At 41.0% G+C, this 17535-nt stretch overlaps 1 protein-coding gene across 1 annotated transcript in view; it reads right to left on the bottom strand.

The window, feature by feature from the left end:
• SLIT3 (slit guidance ligand 3) overlaps window positions 1-17535 on the bottom strand; it is a 627553-nt gene that overhangs the window by 140625 nt on the left and 469393 nt on the right. Inside the window, exons 10-12 of the mRNA XM_083181792.1 lie at window positions 10984-11055; window positions 7271-7342; window positions 2668-2739 (exon numbers count right to left, since the gene is read on the bottom strand). Of these exons, the coding sequence (XP_083037918.1) occupies window positions 2668-2739; window positions 7271-7342; window positions 10984-11055 (216 nt within the window). The remainder of the gene's footprint in view (window positions 1-2667; window positions 2740-7270; window positions 7343-10983; window positions 11056-17535) is intronic.

Here is a 17535-nt window from a genome sequence, read left to right as displayed (position 1 = left end):
AAATTAGCAATAAGGTATAAAATTAAGCAAATTGCGCTTACCCCTTAGGTGGTGAACAAGGTTGTACTTCCGTGTGTCTACATATTCTATTATTAGCAGCTACTAGCATTGGTTTTGTTTAACACAATGAACCCATGGCACCCAATTACAATACATAGCTAAATATATATACACACACACAACTATATGTATTAAAGTGCACAAAAATGTCCACAAGTCTATTACTCTGCCAAAAAGGTATCCTGTAAATCCCAACAAAAGTCACCCCTTTACATGTGGTGCAGTGGCATTCAAATCTACATCTTCAAGAAGAGTGGTATCCGGATGACCGGTTGATAGTCAATAGGTCTGATGAAGTCACAGCAATTCTCTAAGTGACAAAATACATTGAGATGTACTGAAGTCACAGCGGGAATTCTACAACCACGATCAGCAACACAGGACACTGGCAACCTCGACTGGAACTTTGTGCTGTGATATGCCATTGAATCATTTCTTTAATGCACGTGAGTTTGAAGTTGAGTAAATTGTTACTTTTCTATGTGATCACTTGGTGCCCTTCAAGCCCCATTATAGATGGGATGCTGCCCATAGAAACCAATCAGATGCTACTTATTATTTATTTAGCACCTTCTAAAAGATACCACACAACTCCGCAGAACAAACACTGTATTAACCAAGCAAAAAATACCTAAAATTACATAACTCTAAATATAAGTATATGGTCAATATTGTAGAAAGTGATTTATAATCATTATCTTCGTTAATATGCAGAAATCCAATCTGCAGAGTTATACAGACTCAGTTGAATCTTATCAAGATATGAAAGTTAATTGTTTAGCAGCAGGCCATAGAGTCAGAACACAGGCTATTTATGTTCTGCATTTTATGTGCGCAACATCTGCTCACTAAGAACATATTCCTTATACATGTTGTGGGATGCAAAAGAATATGTCAGGGACTCAATCCTGTACACACAATCAAATGTCATTACAGACATTAACAGGTACATTTCATTACTCAAGTCAATCAATTCTCCCTGACCTTGTCAATGACATATGCAGAGGGAACATTTTGTAATCTTTCAGCCAGATCTCATACCGTGCGAGATAATATAGGTAATTTACAGACAGAATATTGAGTCATTAAACAGAACACAGGCGTCATAAAAGTGTGTGCGTATACAGAATGAAAACATCAGCAGCATTTTCCGGTCTCACAGATGTGTCCTCACTCCCCCAGCGGTACTGCACCATATGTAGCGAGGTGCACTGCGCGACTTAGACGCTGTGTCAACAGGAGCTACTTTCAGACTTTGGCATTTGAATGGCTTTGTCTTTTGCACAGCACAGGGGGCATAATTCAGAATGCTTTGCAAATTACCAAAAATCTGTGCTTGTGTCAGCGCACGTATGCGTCATCTTAAACTACACTCGCATTGTGATCTTAGTCTAAGATATGGGGTTGGCGTCAACTTGGACTGTAAGGGGGGAGGCCATGGTGGCTGCATCACATCTCATGTGGCAGCTGCAAACCAAAATATGATGGTCCTGCATCTGGCCCTGTGCTGGGCTCCCCCCCTCCCCCCATGCAAGCTACAGCCGCAGTCGCACACCAACAGACTTGCACCACTCTCATATTTGTGGCAATATATATTTTTCCCTGTGCATTCAATTTACCTAAAAAATATTGAAAATATTGTCCTTTGCAAGATACTTTCATTTATCAACTTAAGCCTAAACGTTATGCACCGACAATGCACAAGCTGCATCCATTTCTTGAATACTTACCCCTCTGGAGTCCTGTGCCAATCCAGCAGCACTGTAAAAAATTACAGAGAAAATGGTGCGGCTGCCATTTCCCAGGTGTTTTGGACTAGAACAGTAGTAAAGTCAGCAGGAAAGTGGCAGCCATGCCATTTTCCCAGAAATCTGCACATGTGCATTAGAGTCTGAGCCCTCTAGTGCTCAGAACATACAGCACTGCTGGCAGAGAGGAGGGGGCAGGACAGTGGAGGCTGCACACAAGACTCCTCCTCTCTTAAAACACCGCTAAGTTAATGTATAAAATATGTGAACTCATCAGTTTAATTTCCCCAACAGCAGGGCTATTTTTCAGTAGGCTCCAGCAGGAACTGAGGCCCTTATTCTAGTTCACTGTTTCTGACAAAATATTTCTTAGATGGACAAAACCATGTGCACTGCAGGTGAGGCAGGTGTAAAACCCCACCCAAATCTAATTCTCTCTGCACAAGTAACACTTGCCTCACCTGCAGTGCACATGGTTTTGTCCATCTAAGAAATATTTTGTCAGAAAGAGTGAACTAGAATAAGGGCCTCAGTTCCTGCTGGAGCCTGCTGAAAAATAGCCCTGCCCAACAGCAATATAGAATTATCACAGGGAGTAATTGTGTTTCTGAGCTGGCACTGTACATGAGTTTATGCACAGGAATCATTGCTCAGCCTGTTCTCATGAACCCCACATAATTTACTAGGACAAAAGATTTATCGCTTCAGCATTCAAATATTTACTACAGTTGCAAATCAGATCAATAGTCTTTTTTTTAACTTGTAGGTCGTATTTGGAAGTTTGGGACTCCCTATTCTTTGGCCATAACTTAACATTGGGAGAAGTGTAAAAATTAATAAATAAATTCATAACACTCACAACAACTGAAGAGATACAAGACCATCAAACAGTCCTTTGGGTATTTCAGTGATCTTATTTCCATATAGAACTCTGCAAGATAAAACAGAAGTGTTAGGCAATAGATGTTTCATTGTTTTCGCTTGTTTCATGATAGAAATTGTATTGATTTTGTTCACTGGGCTTCAGATCTGTGGTGTGACAAGCAGACACTCACTTAATAACCAATCTAAACTTCATTCAAGCAAGGTGGTGGCATTAAATACAATTTTAGGATTCATACTCGGTCAGATGATATAAACATATTGCACACATACATACACACACACACACAGACTAAATTGTGCAACTAATTCAGAGACTTGACACTGGTTATGTGTACATACATATCACAAAGCAACAGCTACTGTACTGTAGTCATTCTATCAATCACCTTGATATGAGCATTAAAGCTTAGACAAGCGTATTGATACCATGTGATATTAAAATACATATACTATTTGTTCAATATATTATTTTGTGTATACTGTGTACATAATAGTCCCCAAATCCTAAAATCTCTTTAGGACTTGAAAATAAATTAAGATTTACTACCTTGGGCAGTACACATGACAACAGTGCATCAACTGTGAAGGAACTGTAATCTCCAGCATAACCAGTATTTTTTCAGTAAGGACAATGATTATGGATTAAAGGGTTGACTGGGTCTAGATCAGGGATGGGGAACCTTTGGCCCTCCAGCTGTTGCTGAACTACACATCCCAGCATGCACTGCCACAGTTTTGCTATTTAGCCATGCTAAAACTGTAGCAAAGCATTCTGGGTTGTGTAGTTCAGCAACAGCTGGAGGGCCGAAGGTTTCCCATCCCTGGTCAAGATAGACAGTCAATACTTCACCACCAAAAAGTCGACAGAAACAATAGGTCGACACAAGCAAAAGGACAATATAGAAATTGTCTACACTTTTTTTGGGTGTTATTGTTCACGTGTTTTCACCACATTGCTTATGACATTGCAGCCGTTTTCACTGCTTTTTGAGCGGCCAATGCCCTTTCACTCAAAAAAAAAAAAGTGAAGCAGCACTGGCAAAATGCCTGCAATAGTAGCGAAAAATTCCCACAATGTTATAGACGAGGGTTAGATTAATTCAGATTTATTTACCTATGCCAAAAAACAGGACTAATCGAATACCCCCATTGAACCTTACATAATAAACATATAAACAGACAAAAGCAATTGTGCCACATGCATCCTAAAAGAAGATATTACCAAATATACGTAAAAAAAGAAAGATTAAATACTGTACATGATAAAATCAGGTCATTTTTCTCTACCTGTGAACAGCAATGTTCAATTAATGATATTTTTGGAAGAGCATCTTTCAAGTATTGCAATCGCGTTATCCTTAGTAAAGTAATAAAATTGTTGCCTCCAAGAACAGTGAATATTTAATAAAACCACAATAGCTGCCCAGCATGCATGAATCCAAATGTAATTCCTTGCTATGTCTATTATTACAGCTGACCCAAGGTTACATATTTTGGATTGTCACCTCACATAAAATTACTTCCAGTAGGTTAGAAGCAGCATTGCTGAACCCTTAACATAATCTGGCAAGAGAAAGTAGAGAGTGCAGTGATCTTGTGTGCTTGACACTGTTCAGTTAAACAGATTTTGATCTTCTGATTCAGTCCCTTCCCACATATTAAAGCCAGATGTTCGCAACACTCGATGGAGAAAATAAATCTGTAATATTATTCAGCGGTTTATAAAACACATCTATTCCCTGAAGATAATCCTAATGGATAAACCCTGGGCTAAAAATTTGTCTTAATCCATTTTATATCTCTCAGTATAATATGTTACGTTGTCAAATAAGATAGTCAGATAGATAGACACACACACACACACACACATACACACACACATATATATATATTTTACATACATACATAGAGATGTAAGTTTATAAGTAGTTCCCAGAGTTATTGGTGAATCCCATCTATACACACACACTACCAATACCGCAACAGCACCCAGACATTCACCCAGACAATACCACAACAGCACCCTCATTCACCAATGACAGTACACCAAAAGTATCAATTTACCAATCCTTCATTCCCCACCAACCCGACCCCTCACCTTACTAGTACCAACCCCCAAGCAGCACTATTAACACCAAACAATACCCCCCCACCCCCCATATTATAATACCCTGGGGTGTAACTAGATATTTGTAGGCTCAATAGCAAAAATTTGTATATACCAACCAATGGTGATAAATGTATATAACACATGTAATTTAAATAGGAAAGATTACCCCCCTCAGCTATGGGCCCCATAGAAGCTGCACCCACTGCACCTATGGTATGGTTACACCCTTTATAATACCCCTAACATTATAATACCCAGACACGTCCCCTTATACACTACAACACCCAGAAACCTTCCCACATACACAACAATATCTAGACACTTACCCCATATACTATAACACCCAAACATATCCCCTGGGACTGCAGACAAGTAGATCTGCGGGTCCCGGCCACACACTCGGTGGCCGCAATGGTAAGCAACGGAATAAGGCAGGGCAGTGCAGTGCATCGATAGCCCCACAGACCCCCGGCACCCAAACTTCTCCAATCCCTCCCCGCGACCGCGGGCTATGTGGGGCTATTGTTACGCCACTGGTTTGGGAACCACCGGTGTAATGCAATGTGGCACACCGACACGACACTTGCTTTGCAATCTTTGCAGGCTATCTTTATGACTGTTCTTTGTGAATGTAGTGTACAGGTTTATGGTCCAATCTATTAACAGCATGAAATATGCCTTGGAAATGGAGATGGTTAAAAGGGTAACTTATTAATATGGCAAACCAGCAGGGCATCTTAAGAGAGGAGGAGGCCGCGTGCAGCCTCCGCTGGCCAGGCCCGCTCCTCTCTGGTAGGAGCAGTAGGTTATGAGCATTAGAGCGCACAGACCCTACTGCGCATGTGCAAACCTCTGGAAGCCTCTACTACGCATGCGCAGATCCCCGAACGCGCAGATTCCTGGATCTCTGCAGCACTCCTGCCACCTCCAATGGACTCCAGAGGGTAACTATTGGAAAAATGGGTGGCGTGTGCACGGTGTGGGCCCCCCTGGGACTCTGCACCCATTATAGGTACGCCACTGCAACCCAGGTAACACTGTGCTGTCTTATCATGCATAATATACAGCATGGTGTTTATGGCTTTCTGCCATACACAAAGTATATTGTAAAAATAATACAAAAATATACACAAACATGAACACACACACACACTGTATTACTAATGAAGTGTAGATTCAGATGCAGACTGCAGAGGGAACTGTATTGCATCCCTCAGTGTCAGATTTTCTGAAGACTTGGAATTATAATCAAGATGTTACATTAAGTTTCTCAAATGAGGATGTTAAATTGCTCCAAATTCCACAGAGCAGGGACGGGAAAAACAGACAACCAGAGCTCTAGTTGATGTACTGCTCCAAAGAAGTCTTTAATCACCCAACAATTTCTAGGTTGCTCATGTAGAAAGGACTTTAATAGGGTTATGCAGAGAATTCTATTTTCAGAGTCTGCAGTCTGCATGATCAATTGCTAATTTGGGAGAGATTAGCTTGTCTTTAGCGGCATGACAGTTGTCTGCATAAATGCTTGGCTACTTAGGAGGCAAATTAACACTCTTAGGACACCTACACACTGAAGTAAAAAAAAAATGAATGTTAAAAAGGAGTACACTAATACATGTACTTTGTGCTTGCTTTTAACAATACATTCAAGATACGTTTTCAATCCCATAGAACTCTACTATATAAGTAAGCACTCATGAAAACTACAGACAGTGCAAAATTATGTTAACTTCCTGTATTATACTGTAATTAAACAATGTATATAAGCAATAACAGTCACATGCACAAACCATTAAAGTCTTATGTACAAACCATTAAAGTCTCATGTTGTAGCATATAAAATATTACATAGCTCTGGGTGACTGCCACTAGTGATGGATCACATGATAATGGGCCAGATGTATCAAGCTTCAAACAGTGGTAAAGTGGAGAGTAGTAAAACAGACAACCAATCAGCTCCTAACTGTCATGTTACAGGCTGGGTTTGAAAAATGACAGGTAGGAGCTAATTGGCTGGAGGTTTATCACTCTCTCCATTGTATCGCTTTTTGAAGCTTAATACATTCAATATCATAAAAATGATACTGTAGATCAATTGTCATAGATTTGCTGGAACTGATATAAGCTGTGTTCCTACTGAATACTTTGCCATGGATCTGGATAAAGTCACAGATTTGTTTTTAAATATACAGACTTCCTGCTAAATTGAGTAATCAAAAAAAATATATATGTAAAGGATATCTTCACATAAACACTATTCTTTACTTTAATGTGTTAGAAAAAGGGTCTTTCCTGAACATTAGTGTTAATGAAACTCATTAAAAACGAGCTCTTTGTAATCTGATGTTCAGTGCTACCCTCCAAAGTGGATTTGTGCTAAGCCGATATTACAACTAAATTCCAAATGTAATTTTTTCTTTACAAATGTTCCATTATTAATTATTTACATATTTATAAGCATACTTACAGTGAGGTGAGAGATTTTAATCCACTGAATGCATCTGGTGCTATCTCCGATATTTGGTTCTTGCTGATATCTCTAAAATTAATCAGAAAATTAAATTCATAAGCGTAATAATACAATATTTAATGTTCTAGAAAATATTCAAAGTAATAAGACATATATAATTATAAAAAAAAAACAGTTTACTTTTGCACCCAAGTCCATGGGGAGAAATCAATTACCCGCCGTAAATCTTTCAGTGAAAAAAAAATAGTTTTTTTCATGATTTATGGGTTTTATTTGCACAATTTTGGGGGGGGGGGGGGGGGGTCAATTCAATTGATGGTATTTTTTTGTGGCAAAATCGACCATTTTCAAATGCATAGTTTATGTTCCTGGATCCAGGTGTTTTCGCATTTGTGACAATACTGCACTTATTAGGGATTTTGAGGTAAATTTATTAAGATGGAAGTTCTATTGAAGATAGAACCTGGTTGGGTTCTATGGGCAACATTCCATCTATTATATTCTAGAAGGTGCTAAATAAATAAGTAGAGTCTGATTGGTTGTTATGGGCAAAATGCCATCTTCAATAAAACTCCCATCTCAGTATGTTAACATTGGTTGTTCTGCCTCTGAGCGAGTGAAAAAAATCCTTGATAATGCTGGTTATCTGTGCCAAATAATACCCCCAGAGCAATCAGTAAGCCACAGTAATTCACCACAGCCAAATAAAAACCCTCCCACCTTGTCTTTTAACTATATACTGTATATATATATATATATATATACATAGGGCTCTATATGTTTTTACTTGTGCTATTCTCTACCCCTTGCTGTATCCCCAGCATCACGCATTGTTCCTTTGGATATTTTCCTTTTTCATATTATCACATTTTTTTATTTTCCGCATACAGCTCCATATAGCCTGTACAGTGCCTAGAGGGGATCCGACCTTCGGCGCAATTGCATATAGACATCAGCACCAACATCCCAAAGCACGGGCAGTACGCACAGTGTTGATATACACAACTAAGGCAACCATAGCAACCGCAGCCAGAGTGGAAGCCTCGCCATGGGGAGGTGCCGAACAGTCACTTCGGGCAAGCAGTCATGATGTCACCAGACCCCGAACGGCAGGCGAGACAGGTGATGGGCGCACTTGATTGTAACTTTTGTATGTTATAAATGTGTCTGTTTTTGTACTGTATATCAGGTCTTGGTAAAAGGGGTAACTCCCTCAAAGGTTGACTACTTAAAGCGCAGTTTCTGTGTAATGCCAGGTCGACTTGGCCTTGTGTTTTGGATCATTGTCATGTTGGAACGTCCAAGTATGCCCCATGCGCAGATTCCGGGATGATGAGTGCAAATTTTCCTCCAGTATTTTCTGATAACATGCTGCATTCATCTTGCCATCAATTTTGACCAAGTTTCCAGGGCCTTTGTAGCTCACACATACCCAAAACATCAGTGATCCACCTCCGTGTTTCAAAGTAGGAATGGTGTACCTTTCATCATAGGCCTTGTTGACTCCAAATGTAATGTGGTCAAAAAGTTCAATTTTGGTCTCGTCACTCCAAATGATTTTGTTCCAGAAGTTTTGAAGCTTGTCTCTGTGCTGTTTGGAGTATTGTAAGCGGGATGCTTTGTGGCATTTGCGTAGTAATGACTTTCTTCTGGTGACTCGATACAGAATACAGAATATTTTTCTTCAAATGCCTCCTTATTGTGCATCTTGAAACAACCATACCAGCTGAAGTTATTTGTGGATTTTTCTTTGCATCCCGAACAATTTTCCCGGCAGTTGCGGCTGAATTTTTTGTTGGTCTACCTGAATGTGATTTGGTTTCCACAGAATACCTAATTTTCCTGTTTTATACAGTTCAATAACCTTTTCCCGCAGATCCTTTGACAATTCTTTTGCTTTCTCCATTACTCAGAATCTAGACAAGTCAGTGCAGCACTGAATGCAAGGGTCTTTCAGGAGACCAGAAACTCACTGACCTTTTATACACACACACTGATTACAAGCAAACAGATCACAGGTGAGGATGGTTACCTTTAGTAGCCATTCAAAGCCGTTTGTGTCAACTTATGTGCATGTTATCAGGCCAAAATCTCCAGGGTATGTAAACTTTTAATCAGGGTCATTTGGGTATTGTATGTTGTCCTTATGATTTAAAAAGAGTAAACACAGTTGTTTGACAATAAATGGCTTTACCCAACCACTAACCATGAGTGAAAGAAAAGTTTGTGAGTTATTATTATTTTTATCTGAAAAATATAAACTGTATATAAACTTTATATAGATAAAGACAGCAATCCTCTAGTACAGGGGTGGCCAACCGGCCAGAGGTAAAGAGCCGAAAAATATCTGTAGTCAAGCTCAAGAGCCAACAACATGAAAAAAGGGGCATGGTCTATTTGGACCCTTTGGGTGGTATGCCTGGAAATTTTCCGCAGCGAGCTGTCCCGGAAAATTTCCGGGCATACCACTAATATAGAATAGGTGCGCGCCAGTGGTGTCCAGGTGTGCACCACTGGCGCAGCACCTCTAGAGCCCCTTCCGTCACCACCCCACCCCCCCATCACCTTTGCTCCGGCATACGCTGGAGCTCCCCTGACCCGCCATGCTGCCACTCATTTTACAGCAGCAGTGACGTCGGCGGCAGGCTCGGGTATGTTCAGCGCAGCTTGGGGGTACTCGGGAGCACTCAGGCACCTGTGCTGCCGCAAACATCCCCCAGCCTGCCACCGACGTCACTACTGAATGTGACAGGGGGATAAGGCAGAGGGGGCAGCGGCGGCAGGGACGCTCCGGCGTACAAACTCCAGAGCGGAGATGAGTGTGTGGTGTGTTTTGCTGGGGCAGGACAAACCTGCCCTGGTAGGTTTGTCCTGCCCCAGCAAAACCCACCACTCAAGGGGTTAATGTATGAGAGGGGAGTGGGAGCTGGAGCCACACTTTAACAGGGGGAGAGCCGCATGCGGCTCGAGAGCCGTGGGTTGGCCACCCCTGCTCTAGTAGTTAGATGCTGTACTGACATGGGATAACCCCTGAATATAACTGCACCATTTTTTCTTTTTACAGTTTTAGACATTACTTAAAATGTTAATTTCTAATTAGTTATGCACGCAGCATAAAATCTGCTAAAAGTATACCATACAGGCACTGCCATCCGCTTAAAGGTGGGACCTGTAGGGTACCAAGGAAAAATAGTAATTGAAGCATTTAATCTTTTTTGCCCTAATCCTCAGTGCAGGATGTGGGAATGGCTTTAGCACTATCAGCTGGTGTGTCCCAGGTGGGAGGGACCACTGATTTTCTTTTGTAGGCCCAATCCTAGGTTATTTAAACCCCCCATAAGCTGAGGCTATCCTGCTACAATACCACAATCATTTAAGTTATAAATCTTTCTTCAAAATCAGGAAAACAACTGCAAGACTTCAGCATGAATGTAGCTACACACCAGTTCATGAACTAAAATTGAAGAGAAACATAATACCAGTGGAGCAGAAGTCTTTCTGCAGGAACAGACAAACCTGATGGCATGAACCTGATTAGCAAAAATCTTCTTCAGGAATTAATAAACAAAACACAGGATTAAATGGACATTTTCTATAGACACTGTTGCTGTTCTGTTTATCTACACATTTTATATTTTACCATATCCACATGGCACCTAATGACCCCAAATAATATCACTATCATTATCCCCACAGTAAGTTGGACTTACATTCGCTTGAGTTTCTTGTACTGAGTAAAAGCTCCAGCTGGAATACTCTTGATTGAATTCTGTTCCAGGCGTCTAAAAGCAAGGCAGAAAAATATTATTTTTATTGTCTACTTGCAATTACTGGGTGACCACACATCTGCGTCATTCACTTATTATGAACATTCTCAAAAAATATGGATAAAGGAAAAAACGTTTAGTGTTTGTTTGTTCAGCTTGTGAAATTGTTAGTATGATACTGCTGGTCTTCATCACTAGACTTCTGGATATTATTTTGTGAGCTTTGGCAGAACCACACAAATATATTTCAAATTGCAGCAATCTTATACAGTTGAAGTTATACCATTATCCATCATAAAGAACACACATCATTAACCAACAGTTTGTTAGACTAGCCCTTTGTGTTCAAAACAACATTAGCATGTATTTATTTTCATATACTTTATTAAAACAAAAAGCAATGCTTTCTCATGGATGCAGTATACTTTTACTTAGTAATGTTCAAATGGGGTGCATTGCGTGAGTGCGCCGGTGACGTCACTGGCTGGCCTGCACAATGTATCCTTGGGACCATGGATGCTGAGGAAGAGGATTCCGATGGCCACCGTGGACAGCGGGGGCTGAGGTAATTATGAAAAAAAGAGGTGTGGGGTTCCCAAAAAACCCGAAATATTCTAAAAAACACGTTTTCGGAATGTTTTGGTTTTTGGAATACACGGATAAGGGAGACTCAACCTGTAATAATAATTATAATAATAATAAAAAAAGAAAACGTAGAAATTCATTTTACAGATTGGAAGATTTCCTGTGATAAACAAAAGCTCCATACTTATTATATGCTATGTTGGTCTTGGCCAATATAGTTAACAATATCAGCCGCAGTTTCCAGATATTGAGCATACACACTGAACGATATCGGTAAACAATATCGTTCAGTGATGTCGGAGTGACCCATTGAACATGCAGGTCTTGGGTATATTGCCAAATTGACCTGCATGTTCAGCAGACAGCACACGGGAGCATGCATTTATTAAGATTACTAGATTGTAAACTCCTCCGAGCAGGGCCCTCTTCCCTCCTGTTGTCAAAGCCCACTTCTCTTCACATGTCACTCACAGCTCTCCTATACTCCAACACTCAGTGACCATCTTCGTCTGCATACTCATCTCCATCATTGGCCTCAAGCCTCTAGTTGTATGCTTATTGAGTCCTCACTACTTATATTTAAGCTGTAATGTGTATTGAACTGTGGCACTCTTTATTTGTACTCTATTTTTGTTGTTTATTCAATGTTATGCCAAGTTTTGTCTCCCTGTATTGTTTCTTTGTACGGCGCTGCGAAACACTTGTGGCGCCTTATAAAAAAAAAAAAATAATAATAATAATGAATGCTATTGCGTGTACAGACATGACAATATATAGTTAAATATATCGCTCATATATCCTCTAATGCGTATGGGGCTACAGTGTTCATTTATGGCCTTAGTTATAGCAGCTATGAGACTGCATAAGCAGGCAGTCAGGGATCTCACCCGTAGTAAGCATGCCTTCAAAGTCAAATCCCCAAGCAGCAGCAGTGGGGCTACTGAAATCTCTTAAGTTCTTCAAATAAATATAGCCTCCTATAGTGACCTGGCTATTTGTGCCTTTGATTTGCTATCTGTGTAGGCTGCTTTACACTGATTACTTCAGTAGAGGGAGCTTCTCAGTACATGAGGGCACTTATAAAAGTTTGGAAAGGAAAGAAACAGCAATCTAGGAGAAGGTGATAGAAGAGAAAGGTGTGTGGGAGAGACAGTGGGAGATGGAGAGGCAGGGAGTGCCATGAAAAGGTGAAAAGGAAAGGTAGTGGGTGACAGGAAGAGGGTGATGCTTGGAAAGGCAGTGGGTGACATGAGAGAGAGGGTTACAGGGAGATAGTGAGGCAGGGGAGAGGCAGAGAGTGAGGCATTGGATGACAAAGTGGGAGACTACCTCCCAAAATTGTGACATCATCCATGCAGCATTGCCTACCCCCAGCACCTAGCCACTCTTAGGTAGCCCAGGAGGCAAAAGGAGGATGAGATGGAGAATGAGGCAAAAGAAGGATGAAAGGAGGATGAGATGAGGGGAGGCCTCCCTGTCCTTATTCCACCTATGGCCGGACCATGTCCTCTTCTAGTACTGTACTGTCCAAAACAATAGAGTTGGAGGGAATAGTTCATATCATATGACCCCCAACCCCTAAGACAGATCCTGTCTAAAGAACACCCCCAAATATAGACCCTCAAACTAATGACCACCCCTAGCCCATATACAGACCCCTAATTACCCCCACCCCAATGCATAACCTTATCTAGTGATCATCAATATAGAACCCTATCTAATGACTTCCCCAGCCCAAATGCAGTCCCCTGTCTATTTACCTCCCCTCACCACTAATGCAGACCCTTGTGTAATTACCCCACCTCTAATATAGACCCATATCTAATTACCTACCTCCTCTACTGCAGATCATAGTCTTTTAATCCACAGTGTAACTACCCCCACCACAATACAAACACCTGCTCTTCTAATGCAATATACTCTAAGAACCCCACCCATCCTACTCTAATCTAGACCCCTGCATTGGTGTTGCTGGTAATGAGAAAGGAAACTGCACTTATGAAGACAGCTTTATAACCTCAGGGTGATGTGACGGCTACAGTATCTACAGTCTGAGAGGAGCAGCAGGTGGATGAGTGAGATTCTTCAGTTGCCATGTGTATGTGTGCAGCTTGGGAGGGGAGAGAAGCGGTTTAACTGGGATCACAAAATGCTGTAGGGGGTCCAAGCCAGGTGGGAATACCAGAGCCTGTCACAGGAGTGTGTATATATATTATATATGTACACTAGGTATATGAAAAAAAAAATATTTGAATATGAAACGATCATAGTGAAAAAACTGCCAGTGTTCACAAAGACAAGCCATGAACTGCGCAATGATTTGTAATACCTGCTTAAAAGACATGAAATATATACAGAGATTATACCATGCGTCAGAGCTTCATAATGTATAGATTGGAAATGTTTACAGTAAGCTTGTTAACCACTCACTGGCAGCAGCATACCTATTAAGGTGTTTCACTGACTCATGACAGGCTTGTATCATTGGCACATTTCACGGACCACATAGAAAAAAATGTGTCTTTCTACTTATTTTACAGTATTTTGCAAATTCTACATGAACATTTCTGGATGGGTTTTTTGTTGCATAATGTAAGTCCAGATCTATATGGGTTTCACGTGCAATAATTATTTAATAGTTGGTTCACATGCTGTGGATGCTTTCATATACACCCTGAATGCAAGTATGTGTGCCACAGAGAGAATCCACAATGTAATGAGGGAGGCTATTAAAATAGATTGGAGGTGCTAAATAAAATGATTGATTCAATGCTTCACTTAGAAGTTTCAATAAACACGAAATCATTCACAGAAAACAACAAACTATAAAATTGAAAAATTTGGGATTTAATAGTTGAATCCAACAGCTGACACGGCCATTTTGTCATGTAGGATTACAGCAGAATGGACATTATGGGCTCTGGTGGGCAGTGAGCAAGATAAATGAAAGGGTAATGCCCACATCAAGGCAATAAATTCTATCCTACAGTTCCAAGAAACATTATGAACCACATTATGAACCATGATTACAAATGTTGGGAGGTTTATAAATGTCAATGCATTGCAGTGTCTATATTATGGCTATGTCTCCTGGGGACCTAGTAGAGTGTCATTTGTTAATGTAAATTTGCTATCATGTAAATATGGCTATTTGTTGTTAATGTGCAGTTTTAATGATGGATGCATCCTTATTTTCAGGAAAAAGTAATAACAATCAAATGTGTCTAGGTAATGCTAATTAGCATTTTCAACAAACACACATATATATTTTAATATTCCAAATATTCTGATTATTTTTCAATATACTCAAACACAATGACAGAGTGCCTTGCATTTACCATGTTAGCCATTAAGGTGGGGGGTAGGGGTTTAGGCACTAGGGGAGTGGGAGGTTAAGGTTAGGGTTTGGGGAGGGAGGGTTAGGACTAGGCACTAAAAAGGGTATGTTAGGCACTAAGGGGCGGGGAACATTAGGGAGGGAGGGTCAGCACCAAGGGGGGCATTAAAGAGGGAGGTTTAGACACTAAGGCTGCTTTGGGAAGGTTAGGCATTAAAAGGGAGGGTTAGTGTTATGCACTAAAGAGGGGGGTTATAGTTAGACTCTAAAAAGGGTAGTTAGGTTTAGGCATTAAGAGGGGCATTAGGAGGGAGGGTTAGGCACTAAGGGGGAGCATTACGAGGGAGGGTTAAGCACTAAGGGGGAGCATAAGAGTGGGAGGGTTAAACATTAAAAAGGGTGGGGGTACGGTTAGGCTGCAGTGGGAAGGTTAGAAATTAATAGGGAGGGTTGGTGGTAGGTACTAAAAGGGGGGTAGGGTTAGGCACTATGGGGGAGGCATATGTTGCGGGTGAAGGGTTAGGGTTCAAAAGGGAGGGTTAGTGTTAGCACTAAAAAAGAGGGGTTACGGTTAGGGCACTAAGACCCTCACTCTGGTTTGCTCGGTATGCTGCGGGGGATCACAGCTTTCCGAGCACCAAAGACACCACCCATCCAAGTGCCCCACCCGCCCCGCCACCAATGATTCCCCCCATTAACATGTGACGGGAATGTGTAATGAAAACATCCCATGCCCCATTGGCGATCCTAGTCCCCGCTGCCATCCACCCCTGAGCCGCCCAATTCTTACAAACGGCTCTGCAACTATGCAAGTCACTAAACCCGTTCGCAAAGGGGAGCTGCACTTGCACATAATATGCCATGCGCAGAGCCCCAAACATTGGAACGGGGCCAAATTCGGCACCATCTAATTAAACCAGAATGAGGGCCTAAGGGTGGAGGGTTAGAGTTAGACTCTAAAAAAGGGGGTTAGGGTTAGGTACTACGGGGGGGATAGGCTGCTGGTGAAGGGTTAGGCACTAATAAGGAGGGGTAAGCTGCTGGGTGGGGGAGGTTTAGGCATCAGGTAGGGAGGGTTAGGGGGTTCAGGTGAGAGGGTAAGTATATTTAACTAGCTCATTGGGATTATGATCATCGGGATTCCGACCCCGTCACTAGAATGTATTCACCTAAATACGTTCATGTTATTAACATTTAAGATTTATTGGACAGAAAAAACACTTTCATTCTTAACAGTACAATTACAAGGCTGTGATTGTGGCATTTGTGATATATAGTTTAAAAGAAACTGTGTCTGATGATTAAATGCAGTGATATAGCTAATGGCATTACTGCATTGTTTTAATCCACATAGTTTCACTTTTTACAGCATTAGGCAACTAACCAGATGTAGTAATCATAGGTGTGTGCACATTGAGTGTTAGGGGTGCACAGGCACCCCCTAATGCTGTGCCCACCCTTATGAACACCTCCCTGCCGCTACCAATACCAGCAATTCTTACCAAAGACATTTTGCTTTTTAGAACTGTATTCCATTAAAAGAAGCGCCCATCAATTAATTATGTGTGTTTTGCATTATTATTTGTACTAGAGCATTGTCATATCACTACATACCTGCGTCACCCACATATGTTTTTGACTTTATTTGCATGTACTGCTACACAGAGTAATTAGAGGATTACAACTGAAATAGGCAGGAGATTATGGCGTAGAGACCCCAATGGGTGTAGTTAGACATGCCCAATAGGTGGTGCTAGACACGTCCCTTTGATAGTGCACCCCCTAATAAAATGTGCTGCGCATGCCTTTGGTAGTAAATCGATCATATGCAGATTATATAGTTAGATTATTGAAAATATTCTATGCTATATTCTAATAGTCTACAACAACAGACTAAATAAAAGTGTAGAATTTGCGCCATAGTCATCATGACACATATCTGAAACAACAGGCAATACTTCTGTCCTGCATCAGCTTATCTTGCCATAATGGGTTCTCATCCGATTCCATGATTCTGTCCTCACATAGCAGGAATGAGTCATTGGAACATCCGGTCGTTCTATAGCTCTTCCCGATACAAAGCCATTTGTCTACAAGACTAATGTATACAGCAGCAGGAAAGAGGAGGCCACACTGCTGTATTTATTTTCATTTGGCTATGTCCGTTTAGTGGGAATGGGTTAGTATCCTTACCCTGTGCAATGGAGGATCAGTCCTTTAGCAATTTTCCTATTTCAAACAACATCTAATGCATAATGATTTGTCAGGCTTCTCCATAACACAGACAAATCACAGGCAGGGAAAGAAGAGTGAAGCATCAGTACTGATAATTCTTGGCTGTCACAGGAATAGAGTCTACAAATGAGATGGTCACGCTCTATTAACAATGCCTTTGTGCTCTGCTCGAGATCTGTCATAAAATGTCCCTTCTGCATTTTTTGGCTGTGAAAATACTTACTGGAAAGGTTACAATATGTAAACGGAGGGATTTTTTTTCCCCCTTTCTTTCAATAAAGCCATCAAAGCGGTAAATACAGAGAAGTCTGTTGTACTGTAGTAAATCCTGCTGCTCT

The sequence above is a fragment of the Crinia signifera genome, chromosome 4, assembly GCF_055691185.1.
Source record: "Crinia signifera chromosome 4, ASM5569118v1, whole genome shotgun sequence".
NCBI lineage: Eukaryota > Metazoa > Chordata > Amphibia > Anura > Myobatrachidae > Crinia > Crinia signifera.
This window is presented reverse-complemented; position numbering and strand designations above follow the sequence as displayed.